General features: G+C 49.4%; 1 protein-coding gene and 1 long non-coding RNA gene across 3 annotated transcripts; one reads left to right on the top strand and one right to left on the bottom strand.

The window, feature by feature from the left end:
- Positions 1–712: 712 nt before the first annotated feature.
- On the bottom strand, positions 713–9,963 carry TEDC2 (tubulin epsilon and delta complex 2). 2 transcript variants are annotated; one of them, XM_063414719.1, is made up of 10 exons: positions 9,398–9,908; positions 9,222–9,320; positions 9,021–9,070; positions 7,900–8,575; positions 6,450–6,503; positions 4,511–4,595; positions 4,067–4,175; positions 3,750–3,851; positions 3,139–3,350; positions 713–911 (listed from the first exon to the last, which is right to left on the bottom strand). In XM_063414719.1, the coding sequence occupies exons 1-10, from the start codon at positions 9,421–9,423 to the stop codon at positions 768–770; spliced, it is 1,557 nt and encodes a 518-aa protein (XP_063270789.1). In that variant the 5' UTR covers positions 9,424–9,908; the 3' UTR covers positions 713–767. The 2 variants fall into 2 exon arrangements, with proteins under 2 accessions (XP_063270789.1, XP_063270787.1); XM_063414717.1 differs by lacking the exon at positions 713–911 and adding an exon at positions 923–1,834 and having other exon boundaries at positions 9,398–9,963.
- LOC134559684 (uncharacterized) lies at positions 9,894–10,676 on the top strand. Its single transcript, XR_010082565.1, has 2 exons — positions 9,894–10,016; positions 10,103–10,676. It is a non-coding gene; the product is annotated as an uncharacterized LOC134559684 (long non-coding RNA).
- The last annotated feature ends 6,926 nt before the right edge of the window (positions 10,677–17,602 follow it).

Genomic DNA, 17,602 nt, shown 5'->3' with positions numbered 1-17,602 from the left:
TGTGGCTATCCAATCAATATAAACCATGTTTTATTCCCTGCACTGTCTGCCTCCAGGAGCCCCGTGGCCTGAGGCAGTCAAGAATCTAGAGCTTGGCAGAGACAGCCTTGGAAGAAAAGCCAAAATCAGAGTCTCTGAAGCCTTCAAGGGGCTTTACAAAACCTCACTTAACAGGCCAAGAAAGTGATACAGAACAATAGAATCACAGATTGGTTTGGGTTGGAGGGGACCCTAAACTCATCTCATTCCAGCCCCTGCCATGGGCAGGGACACCCTTCCATTATCCCAGGTTACTCCAAGCCTTGTCCAGCCTGGCCTTGGACACTGCCAGGGATCCAGGAGCAGCCACAGCTGCTCTGGGCACCCTGTGCCAGGGCCTTCCCACCCTCCCAGGGAACAATTCCTTCCCAATATCCCATCTAACCCTGTCCTCTGGCAGTGGGAAGCCATTCCCTGTGTCCTGTCCCTCCAGGCCCCCATCCAAAGTCCCTCTCCAGCTGTCCTGGAGCCCCTTTAGGCCCTGGAAGGGGCTCTGAGGTCTCCCTGGAGCCTTCTCTTCTTGGGTCTGAACACTCCCAGCATTCCCAGTCTGGCTCTACAGCAAAGAGGCTCCAGCCCACCTGATACAAAAGGAAATTGGAAAAAGAAAATTTAAAAAGCCCATAACAACAACAACCCCCTGGAATTTAGCTCAATAAACAGGCAGAGTAAAGAAGTTCATAGAAAGATTTATTGCTTAGTGCAGGACTAGCAGGAGGCTCCCCAGCTCAGTCCAGCAGCTCATCTCTCACCAGCACAGGGAAGCGCCGGCCCCCCTCACAGAGCTGGGTGTGGATGGCCCGCAACAGCCCTGCAGAGCCCTCCTGGAATGGCCTGGGCTCCAGGACAGGCAGCAGTTCTGCCATCATCACCTGGGCAGGAGCAAAGGAAACACTGTCATCAGAGCCAGCAGCACTCCAGTGTTCCTTGAAGTGGCTGCATAACAAATGAAGTCTAATCAGAGCAGTATGACTAATAACAGGCTAATTGATTGATGGATACTTTCTTTTGTCATATTTAATAAAGGCAGAGTGGTTAATTTTCTGCTCATGAGCTACTTCAGCAGCCACCCAGTATTTCCAGAGCAGTGAGACAAGTGGCAGTGCTGCAGCCCCATTGCAGGGAAGGCCTGGCACTGGGATGAGATCAGCATCCTGCAAGAAACTGAAGCTGGTGCTGGTTCAGGAGCTCTGCAGCCACGCACTGAAGTGCTGACTAAGCTCAGCCCTTCACTCAGGACTGTTCCCATCACCTTCCAGTTATGCCAGAAGTCTAAGTGGCCAACTCCAGCCCAAACAGGCTACAGGGACTCAAACTGTCCAACATTCCCTGGCCTGGCTGCTGCCCCATTAAGCCTGTGTTGGGATCTCAGCCCACGCTGTCAACCAACCAGTGCAGCATCAGTATCAGCTCTGGGATTAGGACTGACTGACAACTCAAGCATGGTGATTTCAATCACTGGACAGAAACTGGTCTTTGGTGCCCCACTCTTGAATTAATGCTCAGACGTTTTGCCTGGGAATTTTTTTTTTTTCATCTGGCATGAGGTTATGAAGTCTGAGCAGCCTGCACACCAAAACCACCCAGCGAGCTGCACACTCTGCCTGCCCAGGAGAGAGGACAACTGCACGTGTCAGCCACCTCCCTAAAGGCTGCCAGATCTCCAGGAGTGTTTGGACAACACTCTCAGGCATAGAGTGGGATTCTTGGGCTGTCTGTGCAGGGCCAGGAGTTGGATTTGTGATGTTGTGGGTCTCTTCCAACTCAAGTTATTCTGTGATCCTGTGATTGTTCCCTGGTGGAGACAGAGAAGACCCAAACAGAATAGAGTCCAGAGTATCTACAGGAGGTTCCCTCTCCTGTTGTACACAAGTCTCTGCACAGGGACAGGGGAGCAGACACAGCTGCTCATCTCTGGGAAGTCTCTTTCTACAGACATGAAAGCTACCTCAGGGAAAAGCTGGCACATGAGGGAGTGCTGCACTGCTCCACTTCCACCCACCTGCTGTGCTCCTGACACCTGAGAAGAAACAGATCTGCACCATCAAAGACAGGCTAACAGCTACCAGGAATTTCTATGATACTTGGCATTCCACCATGGAAAGGCAGTGGATGGGCCTGGCCCAGAAATAGATACATCCTTTTCTGGGGTATTTATCTTGTTCCATGTCCACTTACTTTACCTGTCCCAAGAATTTCACTTATCCTGCACACTCTGCAGAGAGCTGCTTCAGACCCTCAGGGCTCACCCTATTTGGGTACATGTGCAGAAAAAACTGAGTCAGCCAACAGAGCAGCAGGAATCAGGCTTTGGTCACCACTTCATTTTGGGTAGATTAAAAAAAAACCCCAAACCCTTCATAATCCATAATTCAGGATTATAGTGCTGAAATCCCATTTGAAGTCAGGTAACAATCTGTCTTCAGCCACAGGGCTTCAGCCAGTTATTAATAGTGCCTCTCTGACTTACAAAAAAAATGACTTTTCCAAAGCCTCTATCATTCCGGTCAATGGCAAAGAATAGGTCAAAGGAATAGATTTGATTTCACAGATCCTCTCTGCCCTTTGCAGCTGGCTGAGAGGAACAAGTAATCCCTGTGTGAGGCAAACTCTCTGCTCAGGCTGCTGAAGAAGCTGACACCTCCTACCCTGTTCTTAGAGTCTCAGAATGGTAAAAGCAAGAATAGCAGCACATTGGTTTGAGATTTAAAAGGAAAGCAACAGAGAACAGAGGAGTTCACCAGCTGGAAGTCACACAGGAGGGAATGAGGGAGTGGGTGCCCTTATAGGGCTGTAAAGGTCTGACAAAAGGGGCATTACCAATGACATCCTCCCCTGCCAAATTCTTTCAGAACAGGTAAATAAAATCTTATCAGGAGAGGGTCAGGCATGTAAGGGCCTCCACTCTGGCCCTAACAAAAAACAACAGCAACAAAAGTCCCATTCACCAACAAAGAGAACAAGGCATAAACACAGAAACATCACTGGGGGAACTTGCTATGCTGCTGCTGCCCATCAACACCTTGTACAGTAGCTGGTGGCCCACAATTGTTCTTTTCTTTCCCTGCTTCGGGAGCACTGACACTTCCCCAGACTCACCTTTTGTAAGGCGATCTCTTGGTGCAGCATTGACACTTGCAGCTTCAAGGCAAACAGGTCTCTCAGCTCCTGGAGACTGGAGTAACAGAGCAGAGGCACAGCCAGCATGTCTGCACTGTCACAGGTCTGTCCCCTGGCAGGGTGACAGGCTGGAGAGCAGCTCCCCACATCTCCCGTGCAGTCTGGACGCAGCCTCAGCTGGGACTCCAGAGCTGCCAGGGTACAAGAAATGGCAGGAGACAAAAACACACAAGTTAAAGCTGTACTTGCAGACTTTATGATCTATTTACTGTTCCCAGAAACTAATAACTACAGACACTGTATTAATCAGGGTAAGGTCCTCACACATGGCACAATCAGAACACCCTAAGCTGTGCCTGCATTGTCCCCTCCCCAGCCCTCTGGAAATGCAACAGCAGTTCGAAGCTACAAGTGTCTCCTGAACACAGAGGGGTGGCACACAGGTACCTCAGATTTGTTTGCCAACAGAGAATTAAGTGCTCCATTACCATAAAGATAATCAGGAGAAAAATAACCTTGGTCCAGTGTCCTGCACACAGATGGCAAAGGGCCAGGTTCATACCTGACCACAAACACAGGGACTGTCTCACCTGCTCGCAGCAGCTGCAGCTTCTGCAGGCACTGGGACACCGTGGTTTGCAAACCCTCCAAAGTCAGAAGGCTTTCATACTCTCCTTGCAGAGTGGGAGGGTCTACAAGAAAAGCAGAGAAAAGGTGTGAGCACTGGAACCTTCCTCCCCAAACAGCTTCCAGAGTGGCCTCAGGTTCACCATCATTCATTTCCGGCAAGAGAATGTTCCTATCCCTCATGTCCAGCACACGCCAAGATCACAAAACACATGGAACTGGAGCCTAAATCATTCTTATTCCACCTTCAACCCTGCCACTGCCCTTTTTGCCTCCTTACCTGCAGGCTCAACTTCCACATACTGCCTCAGACGGGAGGGGACATCCTGGAGGCCCCTTAATTCCTCCTCTATCTCTGCAGGACTGGGGGTCAGCTTTGGGGAGCAAAACTCAAACAGCAGCTTAAGGAAGGTTCCACAGCACCAGTTCTGTTCAGCACCCTGAGCCCAGGCCAGGCTAGCTGGGATCAGGGCAGAGGGGACCAGCCTGGGAAGTGGCACTGCAGGGGGAACGGGAGAACAGCACAGCACAGCTGTGTAGGGCACGCTTGTCTTGTGGCCATGTTTGGCTGGATCAGAAGTTTTATAAGTGCTTAACAGCTGTACTGTGAAAAAACCCACTGTCTAGAAACCCAGCTGAAACTGCTGTTACTGGAGGCATAACTCTCTCCAGCTGGGAGCTCACTGCAGAGCAATTGCACCCTGTGCCTGCTAAGAAAGGATACAGTCATCTGGATCTTCTCCATAAAACGCGTCCTTGCAGCTGCTGCATCTGCACTTGTTTGGCACAGACGACATCTCTCCCATGCCCTGAAATTTCAAAGGGGCAGGAGGTGAAGTTATGCTCCTTTGTACCAGACAGTATTCACACTGAGCTGTGACACACCAGTGTGGCATATCAGTGCTTTAATTACAAGTGTCTCCCTCCCCCTCTCTCTCACAGGTTATTTATCAGCCATTCCCAACTCCCTCTCATGGCTGCTATCAGATCAACAAGGACACCCTGCAGAAAGCATCAGACACTTCAGAACACCTGTTACTCCCTCTGCTTGTTTTGAGGGGAAGGATCAGAACATTTCCAGAAGAAGAATGTGAACTCACAGCACATCCCTCATTCTGTTGTATTGTCCTGCCTGTGTTTATACCCCATAGGAAGCAACAAATTTTCCCTTCCGTTCTTAGCAGTAAGTAATTTGCTTTTCTGTACATTTATTCTGTTAGTATAGGCTTACAAAAAAAAAACAAACAAACAAAAAAAAAAACAAAACAAACAAACAAACAAAAAAAAGACAGGACAAACTCTCACCCCAAGTCCTTCATGTTCCAAACTTCCTCAAATTCTTCATTAATAATTTTTTTGCAGGGGACAAAGTGGTATGTTTAGCAAGCAGAATGACAGCAGCATATCAGGGATGCAAGACAGAGGTTTAAGGACAGTATCATGAGGAAGCTGGCCAGGACTTTACACCAGAGTCCACCAGTTTTTGAGATAAAGCACTGCACAAATAACAGCACTACCAGAGAATTTCACTCACAGAGTTCAACATCCCCATGGATGCACAGTTCCCATCATATCCTTTCCTTAAGGACTGTCTCCCAAAACCTGCCGCAGTAAGCGAGAGCCATCAGGAAGAAGCTTAAAATAGTTCTGCAGTGCCTGACTAACTCAAGTGTGCATGTGTCTTCTTCTCTCTAGCCTAATGGGTCTTTTAAATCATGTTAGAATCTGCAGATTTCACACATACATTATGCAAAGAAGTGGCAAGGTTAATGGAACAGGAAAGAACAGAAGTTCCCAGGCAAGATGCAAACCCTCTACAAGGGATCTTTAGTGCAAAGGTTATTCTCAATCTGTTACTGAGTTGAAAGCAATAGTGAGAAGTATAAAATTATACCAAAGTGATTAGAATGCTGAAAGGCTCAATTTAGAAGTGAAAATGAAGGGTATAAAGCCTTTACAACTTGCAAAAGGCCAACTAACAAACTGGTGTGAGATAAATGACAGTTTCTAAGAGGAGGAAGAATTCTTGAGGGCAGCACAAGGGGCTATAGTTAGATTTAAGAAAGGGTTTATGCTTACTATCTGAACAAAGAGCATAATGAGCAATCTGCTGAAGTATGGCAAGATTTCTCAGAGGAAATGTGGGAAACCCGTTCAGAAGACTGGAGAACAGACTAGAGCATGCAAACCCCAACCACCTGCACCATCCCTGCAGTAACACTGTATCTGACTTTGTGTAAGAGTTCAGCAGCAGGAACCAGCCTCAAACACACACAGTTGTGGTGCTTCCAGGCTGCAAAGGCAGAGCAGGGATGGTCTGGGAAACTCTTGTTGGACAGTATATAGACACTCATCCCATCCTGCCTTAACAGGTGTATGGCACCAGCAAAGACTTCTGCTGCACCAAACCCACGATTAAGGCATTCTAGGAACTTCATGACACAGTGACTAACAGTAATTACCCCTCGGAAAACAAAAGTAGCACTAGTGGCTATAGTAACACAAGAACACATCTTCAGCAGCAGCCTTGGGAGCAGTGTGGGAGCTCTTCCTGCTCCCAGTTCAGGCCCCACGCCCTGTGGGGTCACCAGGGCACACAGAACAGCCACACCTGACCCCTCCTCACAGCCCTGAAGCTGAGGGTAGTTCTGGACTGGTCTTACCTGGAGTTCTTGGAATAGGCTTTCTTGTAGGGAAGGGGGAGCTTCAGCTGGGATCTGTAAAACAGGAGAAGGATCAATCCTGGCAGCAAGAAAGCAATTAGCTGAGCCTTGTCTTCCAACAGGGAAAATGGTGTTTTGTTAAAGTCTGAAATTAATTGAGATGCAATGGGAGATGTCAGGAACTCTGGAGACTGGATCCACCACTGTCTTCAGGCTGTCCTCAAGGATTCGACTCTGAAGGCATCATGGAGCTGAGCTAGAAGAGCTCCTGCATCCTGCCTTCAATCACCCAGGGTGGGCAGCTGGGAGCAAAGCCATGGCACAGCAGAGCACAGACATGGAAACAACACCTTCAGGGAGGCTGGTCTGCCACATCCCATTGCCCTACCTTAGCAGGACAAGGCAGCTTTGCTTAGCACCATATCACACTCAAAGAAATAGGGAAGGGACATTCCAGCTTCCACTGGGAATACAATTCTTAACCCTGAAGCAGAATAATCCCTAAATTGTTATTACAAAAACAGGAGGGTTGGCAGTTGTTAGTCACATGCAGACTAAGAATGCAAGGCCACAGTTGGGAATTTAGGTAAATGTTTGAATCCAGATCCCTGTTCCCACAGCAACTGTCACTAAAGTGTTCTGTGGCCCTTCCAATGCCAGTGAAAAGGGTCATTTCCTCCCTGCACAAACACAAGGGTTAGGTTGTGGCAGCTGAGAGAAATATTCCTCAACTTTCCAGGGACATCAGATTGAGCTTCAATGTTTTGTTAAAGCAGAAGAGGAAAGAAATTACTTAAACAAGACAGACTGGCATGAATACAAAGCCAATCTTCAAGGTCTAATTTTGCCACTTTTCCACAGAGAATCTCAGTAAGATTCCCTTCATAATCCTTCCTACACCAAACCCTTGAAACAACTGCACTCTAGTCAGTTCTGTAGTAGTTTGTGTAGTTACACAGCAGTATGTTACAGGTTAACAGGGACAGTATTAAACCCAGATGCCATCACTCCAAACAGCACAGGGCACATGCTTTAGAGAGAGAGAGAGAGAGAGAGAATAATGCATTATGTATTGTCACCGTGTAAAAACTAGAATACACAAAAAAAAATCAATATGCTATAATAGAGAGTACACTCAAAGGAAAGCTAAAGCTCAAGAAAGCTCTACAGAGACAGCTTTCCAAAACACTCACAGGGGACTATGAAACATCAAAAGTCTTAATTGAAAGGCTTTCAAAGTCACAGCCATCCAAGAATAAGCCCTTAAAATGAAAACACTTACTCAACCACAATAAAGGCTTTTTAACTGTATAGGATTCTTTCTCTTGAGAGGGATGTGAGGAGGATGATGCCAGGCTGGGACCCCCAGAGCAGCCACAGCCAGCAGGATCTGTACACGTGGCAGTGAGTGTGCAGCAGAACAAGAGAGGTGCCCACGTCCCACACTTACCCCTTTTCCTGCAGGGTGCCTGTCCCTGGTGAGGTGCTCCTTCCCCATGCACCTGCAGTGTCCACCTTGTTGCTGGACTCTCCCAGGAAACCACAACTTTTCTTCCCTGCATCAAGTAAATGCTTGCCAGCAGCTATGGAATTTGTTCCTGCATCTGAATCCCCTCCAGAAAAGCTTTGCTGCTCATTTGGGGCAGATTCAGACAAGCCAAGTGTCTCCTGGGGTTCAGCTGCAGCACAGACCTCTCTGGCACTGGTGCCACTTGCTGTCCTGTGACTCCTTCCTTGTTTGGAAGTCATTCCTTTTGAAGAAATCTTCCCAGCTGTCCTGGGGCCTTGAGCAACACATCTGGCTGGGACTTTCCTTTGCAGTTTCTTCACATCTGGGTCAGTCCTGTAAGGGGCTCTTAACTGGAATGGAGAGGGCTTCTTTGACAACAAAGGCTTTTTGCTTCCAGCTCTCACCTTCCTGCACTCAAGAACATTCTCAACAGGTACAGGCACCTGCAGCTCTTCGGCTTTCTTGGGAGCACGTGCCTCACCTGCCCATTTTTGTGCTGTAGCTCCCTGAGCCTCTAATGGAGTTTTCAAGATGCTTTTCCTGATTTTCAGTGCCTTCTCTAAGGCCCTGTTCAGCAGTTCCAGCTCCTCTAGCTCCTTGGGTGAAGGCCTGTCTTCTGCAAGAAGAGAAAACCTGTCAGAAGTCTCAAACCTGGTTGTTCCCCATTTGACTCTTCACTAGCTTGTTCTTCCAGGTGGCACAGAAGGAAACAAAACCTAATGAATGGTGCAGGGGGCATTGTTTTAGCTGTGGGAACTGCACAGAGGATGCAGGCAGGATTGCCAGAAGCTTTGAAGACCCAGGATGGATGTGAGCCACAAGAGGACAGTTCTCCCAAGCCGCCCTCAACAAGTGACATTCCCACACTTGGGTCAGGCCCACAGTCACTTCATTGCCAGCCTTGGCTAACAAGGCACAACTCCAAGCTAACCCCAAGGAGAAGAGCAGGAGGAAGAAGGCAGAGGGGGTATTTAGGTAGATGCAGAGCATTGGAATGACTCCTAACACCGCGACTGGCCCGGTGTGCCATGAGGGGGCACCGGCCCGGGGGAAGCGCTCACCATGTTCAGTGCTGGAGCCTGGCTGTGGCCGCTCCCCTTCTTCATCATCCCTGGAGGGAACAAACAGCGGCGAGGGCCAGCGTTGCTGCACCGAGGCGAGACCAGCAGCCCCGGCCCGCGGGGCCTCGGACACGGCTCCCTCCGGGCCGCCCGGGCATGGAGGGGCCCGGCAGGGTCGCCACACACGGGGCCCGCACTCACCAGAGCCGCAGGAGCGCCCGGCTCCGCGCCGCCCGCCGCTCCAGCTCCCGCCGCCGCTCCGCGCCTTCGCCCAGCGCCGCCCTCAGCGCCGCCGCCGCCCTGCAAGGCCCAGCGCAGTCAGCACCCCGCGGGGCCCGGCCCGGCCCTGGCCCCCTGCCCTGGCCCCCAGCCCTCACCTTCGGCCGCGACCCGCGGGCAGCATCAGCCTGGCCGCGGCCTCGCCGCTCCTCCCGCCGGCCCCGGGTTCCTACGGCCCTGCCAGGACCTGCGGGCGGGGCGTGTCCGCGCGGCGAAGGCGGGAGCGGCCGCGGCCCTGAGGGGTTCCGGGTGCCCGCGGGGCCGCGCTCCGCCGCAGCCCGGGGGGTGTCGGGCAGGGGCGGTCCCTGTGCCGGCTGTGCCTGCCCGGCGCGGGCGCGACAGTGCCGGGGATCCCCCGCTGGGCCCGGGGAAGCCGCTTTTCCCTCCGCTGCCTTCGGCGCTTCCCTCTCTTTCCTGCCTCTCTGAGGGGGCTCGGGCACCGCGGGCCCGTCCCACAGCCCGAGGTACCCGGCGTCTCCTGGGGTCAGGACGCAAACAGGAATTGTTCCCCTCGGCCTGGGCAGTGCAGCGCCCCGAGCACACAGAGCCCCCGGCGCTGAGGGGCTGGAGCCCCCCCGCTCCGCACAGGCCCCGCAGCGGGACCGTCCCGGGGCCGGGTGTCGGCCCGGGAACCCGGCCAGAACCACCTTCAGCCCGGCGGACACAGCGCACGGCAAACTGCTGCCGCCGCCCGTGGTTTACATCAGTGTGAAAAACGTGAGATGATTAATTCATGTTCTTATGGTAAATTGGAAAATGATAAAGCTGTATAAATTTATATCAGGTAAAAGTCTATGTTTTAGGAGGTTTCTGCAGCAGATGGTGAAACTGACCACCCTGAAAATCGGGCGTCTCCATTCAGAAGGGAACAAAAGACTTTGCAGCCTTCTCAAGTATTGGGAGGGACCTGTTGAGATGAGCCGGTATCAGCAACTCACACCTTGGGAGCCACCTTCACAAACCATCAAGCAATATCACCCATATCTCAAACATTCATCAACTATAAGGATCCATAGAAACGGAATATTAACACATGGACTTGGGAGGGGAGCTCTTTTCAATCCGACCGGAGATGGATTTGGGCTTGAATAGCTAACCAAGAAACAAAGGGAAATATGGGGAAATATTGCCAGAGGCAGAATAAAGAGTATAAAAACCAAGCCTCGAACATGGCAAATTCGTGTACCCAGCTAGAGACACAGACGGCCAGGGTCCGTGTCTAAGGGTCACCCTTGGCTCTCTTTTTCCTGGGAGAAATTCTGTCAAGTAGGTATCGCTGTTTGTGTGGTTTTTTTATTGCTTAAAATTCTGTGATTTGATTCCAAATTTTGTGATTTGAATTTTTAATAAACCAAATTATTGAATTTGGAAATAAATTGTCCTGGCATTTATAACAATCAGCATAAAAGAGAATTTGTGGGGTTTTTGATGGAGAGGGGACTCTGCCTTGCCCTGCGGCTGTGGGAGCTGCCGGGTTGGTGCCGTGGGCTCCGAGAGCTGCTGGATCCCGTCAGGATCCGCTCTTGCTGCAGAGCAGTGCAGTTCTCCAGAAGAGCCCGTAGCTGGCACTCGGCACTGTTTGTTCAGGCAGCTGAGGAGCAGGAATCCAGTCCTCCCGCTTGCACAGCAGAATGAAAGTTAAAAAAAAGTTAGAAAGTAGGAAAGAAGTGGTTCTTTTCCTTCAGTGGCTGAATCTTGAGGTTGAGGTGCTCATGATTGTCTGCAGCCACGTGACCACAGACTTTTTAAAAGACAAGTTGAGAATTCCAGGTGATTCATTGACACAGAACTTTAAAACTGCATATAAAACATTACAAAATATCAACAAAATCATCACACATCATGAATTTCCACATTCACGAACTCAACATTCTTCCAGTTGTAATTTGCACTTTTGGCACAGACAAAGAATGATTTCTATCTCTGTATACTTTGCAACTGAATCTTGCAAATAGCCTGGCCCCTTCCTGCCCTGAATCTTGCAAAGAAGTGTGAGTTCACTGTCAGAACTCTGTGAACAGTTGTGCTTCTGAGGCATGAGTCAAGGTGGAGCCCAGCTAGATATCCCTGGTTTCAGCAGGGCTGGCGGGGGTATCAGACACTGAGAAAATATTTTAATCAGCAAAGTCACCAGCTGCAATGCTGTGACACCCTGGGAAGCGTAGCAGCAGGACAAGAAGAGCTCCTTTTCAGACAGCTACTTCTCTCTGAACCATGAAATATCCTGAATCAGAAGGGACACACAAGGATCATGAGTCCAATTCCTGGCCCTGCCCAGACACCCCAACAATCCCACCCTGCTCATCTCTGGCAGAGCTGTCCCAACATTCCTGGAGCTCTGGCAGCCTCAGGGCTGTGCCCATTCCCTGGGGAGCCTGGGCAGTGCCAGCACCCTCTGGGGGAAGAACCTTTTTGTTCTTGTTTTTGTAATATCTGACCTAACCCCACCCTGGCACAGCTCCAGCCATTCCCTCAAGTCCTGTCCCTGGTCACAGAGCAGAGATCAGAGCTGGCCCTCGGCATGAAGCTGCAGCCCCTAGAGAGCTCTGCCCTCAGTCTCCTCCAGGCTGAACAAACCGAGTGCTCTCAGCCACTCCTCACACAGCTCTACTTCCCTCGAGACCCTTCACCATGCTCGTGTCCCTCCTTTGCTCTCCAGAAACTTTAGATCCTTCTGATACTGCCCAAAGCTGTGCCCCGGGTAGGTGAATTCCTGCAGGCTGGGACTGGCCAGGAGATGGAGCCCTGGACTCCTGGAGCCTCCAGCATCACCTGCTGTCCCAGGGGGAGCACAGCCTGGGCCGTGAGAGTGACACCTCTCCTCAGGCACCTGCATGCTGTTGGCATTTAAGTATTAACAACAACCGAAAAAGGGATTAGGCTGCTATAATCCGGGGAAGTCATCTGAAGCATGAAGCCTGCTGGAGCAGCACTACTGACATGGCTACCTCTTGCATCCAGTCTCTGTGGTTTGGCAGTGCTAAAAATGATCCCCCAGACCCAAGGATCCCTTTGGACAGGAGATGGATCAAGTGTGTGCTTCTCCTGAGCCTGTGGCTTTGTGCAGGCAGTAGAATTCCCCCCAACAGACAGGAAAGCTTTAATGCAGGCACTTTGCTGTTAAGATGCACCTTGCAGGGAAGAAGGACAGATAACTATTTGCATGTTGGCTTAGAGTAAAGATTTAGGTGAGGCAAGGGCTGCTGCCATCACAAAACCAGGTCAGTGTGGCAGAGAGCGCAAGGCTTTACCTTGCCCCTTCCAGCTGCATTGAGCACTGGTTAAACCATGGCAGTGACGTTGGGGTGAGGTGATAGTTGGCAGGTGGAGAGCAGAAACTTTCTGACAGAGATAAAACCACTCCTCTGCTGATGCTCAGGGCTCAAACGTGCTGCCCCTGGACATTACAGCCCAGCTGCTCCCACTCCCCTCTCCTACCCCCTCCACACCTCCATGATGGGCTCCTGCTGCCTTGCCTTCTGAGGAGTCTTGGAACAGGGCAGCTGGGTAAATCAATTCCTGCCTTCTCTTGTGGGTAGTTGGGTTCCCAGTGGATCACCTGACAAAGCAGTTGAGAAAAAAGTCCCGGGTGTGTGTATCTGACTCTTTTCACTGAGAGCAACTTGTTCTGGGAGAGCCGTATTCTGTTCATGTAGCAACAGCCCTGCACCAGTACAGACCTGATGTGGCACAGCTGGCACAGCAGACATTGGTGCCAGGGCCTGGATTTTAAGCTAACAGAGTCTCAACTGTATTTCTGCTTCATGACGTTGCTTGCTGGGAAGATACTGGGTACCTCAACCTGGCACAAATGCTAAATAACATTTCAGCTAGTGCAAAGATTTAGTTACAAAAGACAGATTAAAATAGTCATGTGATGTACAAGGAACTGCTGCTGGTATGCAGCTTTTGCACCAGTTATTTTTGGGCCTAAAGTCATGAGAATCTTGCACAGGTGATATGTACTGGAAGTTACACTGTCAGCATCCATTCACTGCTCAGGGTGACAGGTGCCAGGTGGTATTCTGCAACCTGTATTTCTATTTTCCTGAGAGCCCAGCTCTCTAATATGGGTCAGCTAATAAAAATAACTGTCCAGGCACTGGGTTCTCCTGCTGGGTGCCTAAAGCTCTTTGAAAGCCATGCCCATAACCCATCATGGTAGGATTCCCTGGGGTAAAATTCAAGTAGACATCACTTAGCAACAAGAAGAGAAAAAAATTAAACCAGGAGATAAACTTCACCACACTTTCTGTATTATTGCTATATTTTTTCATTCCATGAGCTGTGCTCCTCCTGTGTGCTGCTCATGGGGATCAGTGCTGTTTGCTGAACTGACAAAATCCTCCCTATGTACACGGGCATGTTGTGGTTCAACCCCACCCAGCAACTCAGCTCCATGCTGCTCACTCACTCCTTCCCAGTGGGATTGGAGAGAACATTATAAAAGTGAGAGAACTCACGGGTTGAGCTAAAGATAGTTGATCAAGAAAAGCAAAGGCCATGCAAGAAAAACAGAACAAGGAATTCATTCCATGCTTCTCCAGATGTTCAACCAGGACAGCAGGACACTGTCAGAGGTAACAGTTCCTTGTCATAGGAAAGGTTGAACAGTTTGTAAACTTTTTTGTTTACAAACTTCCATGGGTGAGGGGATGGGTGTTAACGTCTTTGAAATGGGTTTTAATGTCTCTACGTGCTGCAAGCAGCAAGTTTATTACAGAGCCCAGACAGCTTTGAGTCCTGAAATAGGAAAGCGGGTCTAAACGAGCAGAGTTTCTGAACTTTGGGGTAAAATGACAGGTTCAAGGGGAATATGTGGTAGGCAGTTCAGGAGGGCTATGCACTCCTAGTACCTCAGCAATAGGGAAGGGAGGAGGGCAACATGCGGCCTGGAGTTTGGGATAAAAGGAGGCTGTGCCCTCTGAAACCTTAGGAAAGAAAACCCCTCGAGTGTGTGTCCTGGTGGACTCTCTCCCTTTATTCAAATAAAGTTGCAGGACTGCTCTGTCTCCTTTATGGACCTTGGCTTTTCATAGTGTGATTTCCCATACAAGTCCAACCATTAACCCACATCCCTAGGTGCCAAATCTACATGTTTTTTAAACACCTCCTGGGCTGGTGACTCCACCACTGCCCTGGGCAGCCTGTGCCAGTGCCTGCCTACCCTTACAGTGAAGAAATTTTTTTCTAATATCCAACATAAACCTCCCCTTGGGAGAACCCGAGGTTGCTTCAGCTTCAGCTGGCTATGTGAAAAACGCTGACAGCAGAGACTCTCTCACTGGGAAATACTCTGTATCCTCACCCTCTTCCTGAATGTTACATTGAATCACCCCTGTATGAAACAAAAAGGAAGTCTCCTGTATGTGAAACCATGAAACAAATTGTCGGGAAAATTAATCCACAAGCACCAGAGGTTTATGTCGAAAAGGGAGACAGAGGAGTCCTGTAACTTTATTTGAATAAAAGGGAGAGGCCATGGGGCATTTCCTAAGGGGTTTCTCAATTTTTTGGAGGATGCAGCCTCCTTTCTATCCCAATTTCATGGCCTCATGTCCCTCTCTCTTGTCCCCTTGGCTGAGGTACTTGAGAGGTACAGGCTTCTGGACACACCTAATACCTAACAGCCCCTTCTAATGTGTAATACCCCCTTTGTCTTTTCCTTGTGTCGCTCCTTATGAAATTTATACTTCTTCCCATTGTTTCTTTCATCTCTCAGTATTCAGTTTTATTTCTTAGCAGACCTACAGTTTGTAAAGACAAATCTCCCATTCCATTTATCAACCAGTGGAATCCTTCCCATTGTTTCTTTTATCTCTCAATATCTAGCTTTATTTACCAGCAGATCCACAGTTTGTTTGTAATGACAAGTCCCTTATTCCTTTCAATGGATACAATGTGTATCAAAGTTGGAAAAGACTGCAGCTGAGAAGATCCAAAAGAAAGGGGAAGTTCTTTCCAAAAGTGGTTTCATGTCCACTTAGGAGTTCAGGCTAGAGGAGCACCCAGTGTGGGGAGTGCAGGGCTCTGGCAGATGGGTTCCCTGTCCTGTGTCCCTTCGGGCTCCAGTGCTGCTTACTCTGGATGTGGCCCTGCCGTGGCTGCAGCTCCCTCACGGGGACACAGGAGCTGCTGGGAAGAGCCTTCTCCAGAGTCTCTGATTTCGCTGCTGGAGCAGAGCAGGAATGGGAGCAGCCACTGTCCCACAAGAATTCCTGCGAAATGCAGAGGCCAAAGCCCCGGGCTGAGGTGCAGGTGATCCCTGGCCAGGCTGTGCAAATCCGGGCTGGCTCTCAAGAGATCCTGTCTGGCCGTATGGGAAGGAAGTGAGGAACGTGGTTTGGTGTTTCAGCAAGGAGAGCTGGGCTGTGGAGTGAGACCTGGGGAGAGGGAAGGCTGTGAATCTGGAGATTTGGCCAGGGTGTTTGGAAAACAGCTGCAGCAATTCATCACCAGCCCTTGTGAGCACCATGTGCAGGAATGTTCTGCCTTTGCTGGGTTGCTCTGCCAGTGGGGTTTTTTGATGTGCTGCACTAACAAGAAAGTCTTTCCTCCCTTGTTTCTGTAGAAAATGATGCACTTAACACATACAGGTCTCCATAAAGCCAGGCCAGGAGTTTATAAACCACAGGGAAAGCAGTTGATTAATACCGGATCCTTAATTAAGGATCATAAGGATCATTAACACATCTTCAAAATCCTGAGCCCAGGCTGAGGTCTCAGTTCACACCAAATGAAAACCATGTCCTTCTGAGTTTTGGACACGAGAAGCACCTTGCCCAGTTGTCTGCAGAGTCACCAATGGCACTGAGGTATTTATGGGGCTATTTTGCCCTCCAGGCTTCTCGCTACCTGATTTACAGTCTGGGAAAATGCAGCCAAATGGAAACCTGAGGGATCTTTTCTTTTTTTCTCTCTGGCCTTCTCATAGGACAGACTGTTGTGAAAAGGAGATGGAGTTCCTGTGGGACAAAGAGTATGCACCCATTGACCAGGGTTTCTCCTGCTGAGGCTTCATGCAAGGCCTTAAACAATCCTGGGACCAAGTGTGGCTGTGGGATTTGCATGATCTTTTCATGTTTTGATTGTTTGCACAGCACCATTAATTCCCTGAAAAGTGCAGCTTCTGGGAATGAGGGGTGAACTCTGGGCTCATCACCACTGGAGGCTGTGGATATTGAAGTTTGAATGAGTTAAAAGGAAAAACAAAGAAGCTATTAGCAAAACTCACAGGAAAAAAGAACAAAAAACAAACAGCATCAGGAATGAAATGCAAAGATCTGAGCTCTGGGGAAGTTTGAGACTCATGGAGGATGGAGAGGAGCAAAGGCCAAAGACAAGTGTTTTTTTATTTCCCTCAGAATTGCTAATACAATGAACAACAAATGTATTTTCTTGTCTTCCATTATAATATTCCTGGATAAAAGCTAAAACACTGCTGGCTGCTTCTTGGAGAAAGTTCAAACATGGAGCATGCACACCTTGGAGAGGCAAGGCAAGACTGAAATATATTCACATCTATCCCCAAATGTTTGTCTTCTACCTGAAGAAAAGAGCACCAAGCCTTTAACTTTGACAGAGCCTAGATTTCCTGTCTCAGGACATTTTGGGTCAGCACAGTGAGGGTTGTTTGGGAAGTGTCAGTGCAGGGAATGGAGCAGAGCACAGGTGGGCTCAGCCTGACCACCACACTGCCCCACTGCCTCTGCCAGCTCTGCTGGCATCTTCCCGTGGCCCCATGGCCCCTCTCAGCCCACTGGCAGCAACTGGTCAAACTGGGCACTGCAGCAGGAGCTCCTTCTGGTTACTGCCCAGGTACCAGCTACCTTCTGAAGGAGCAGATGCCTGTGCTGTGTGAGCAGGGCCTGATGGGACCGTGTGTGGTCCTGTGGTACAGAAAATTAAAACTGGTGGAAGTCCAAAATTTGGAAAACCATGTGGTGCAAAGGCACACGAGAGAAGTGAGCTGGCAGTAACTGTACAAATAAATCTGCTTCAGTGCTAATTGAAAAGGAACAAAGACTGAGAGAGAAAAATCACTGGATACTCCTGTATCCATATAGAGACATCCACAATCAGTGTCCACAGAGCCCTGCTGGTAGCAAAGAAAGGACAGTAAGCTTTATTGATTGCTTCTCCTCCCTGTCTTTTATTATTTTCACAATTTAGTTAATAATTAGGAGTTAGATTAGAAGGGAATTGTCAGCTCTGAGTCTGGGTGTGGTGACTGATGCTAGAAGAGATTGCAGTAATATATTCAGATTTTACTAAAGCACTTGACACTGTGTCTCAGTCTTCTG

The sequence above is a fragment of the Prinia subflava genome, chromosome 17, assembly GCF_021018805.1.
Source record: "Prinia subflava isolate CZ2003 ecotype Zambia chromosome 17, Cam_Psub_1.2, whole genome shotgun sequence".
Classification (NCBI taxonomy): Eukaryota; Metazoa; Chordata; class Aves; order Passeriformes; family Cisticolidae; genus Prinia; species Prinia subflava.
Note: the sequence above shows the minus strand (reverse complement) of the source record. Positions and strands in the feature narration are given on the sequence as shown.

Coding starts and splice junctions, on each gene's coding strand:
- TEDC2 (XM_063414717.1), bottom strand. CDS start 9,423: ATGCTGCCCGCGGGTCGCGGCCGAAG. Junction 9,321..9,397: donor CCCGCGGGTCGCGGCCGAAG/GTGAGGGCTGGG, acceptor TGGGCCTTGCAG/GGCGGCGGCGGCGCTGAGGG. Junction 4,176..4,510: donor TGGAGAAGATCCAGATGACT/GTATCCTTTCTT, acceptor CTGCTGTTTGAG/TTTTGCTCCCCAAAGCTGAC.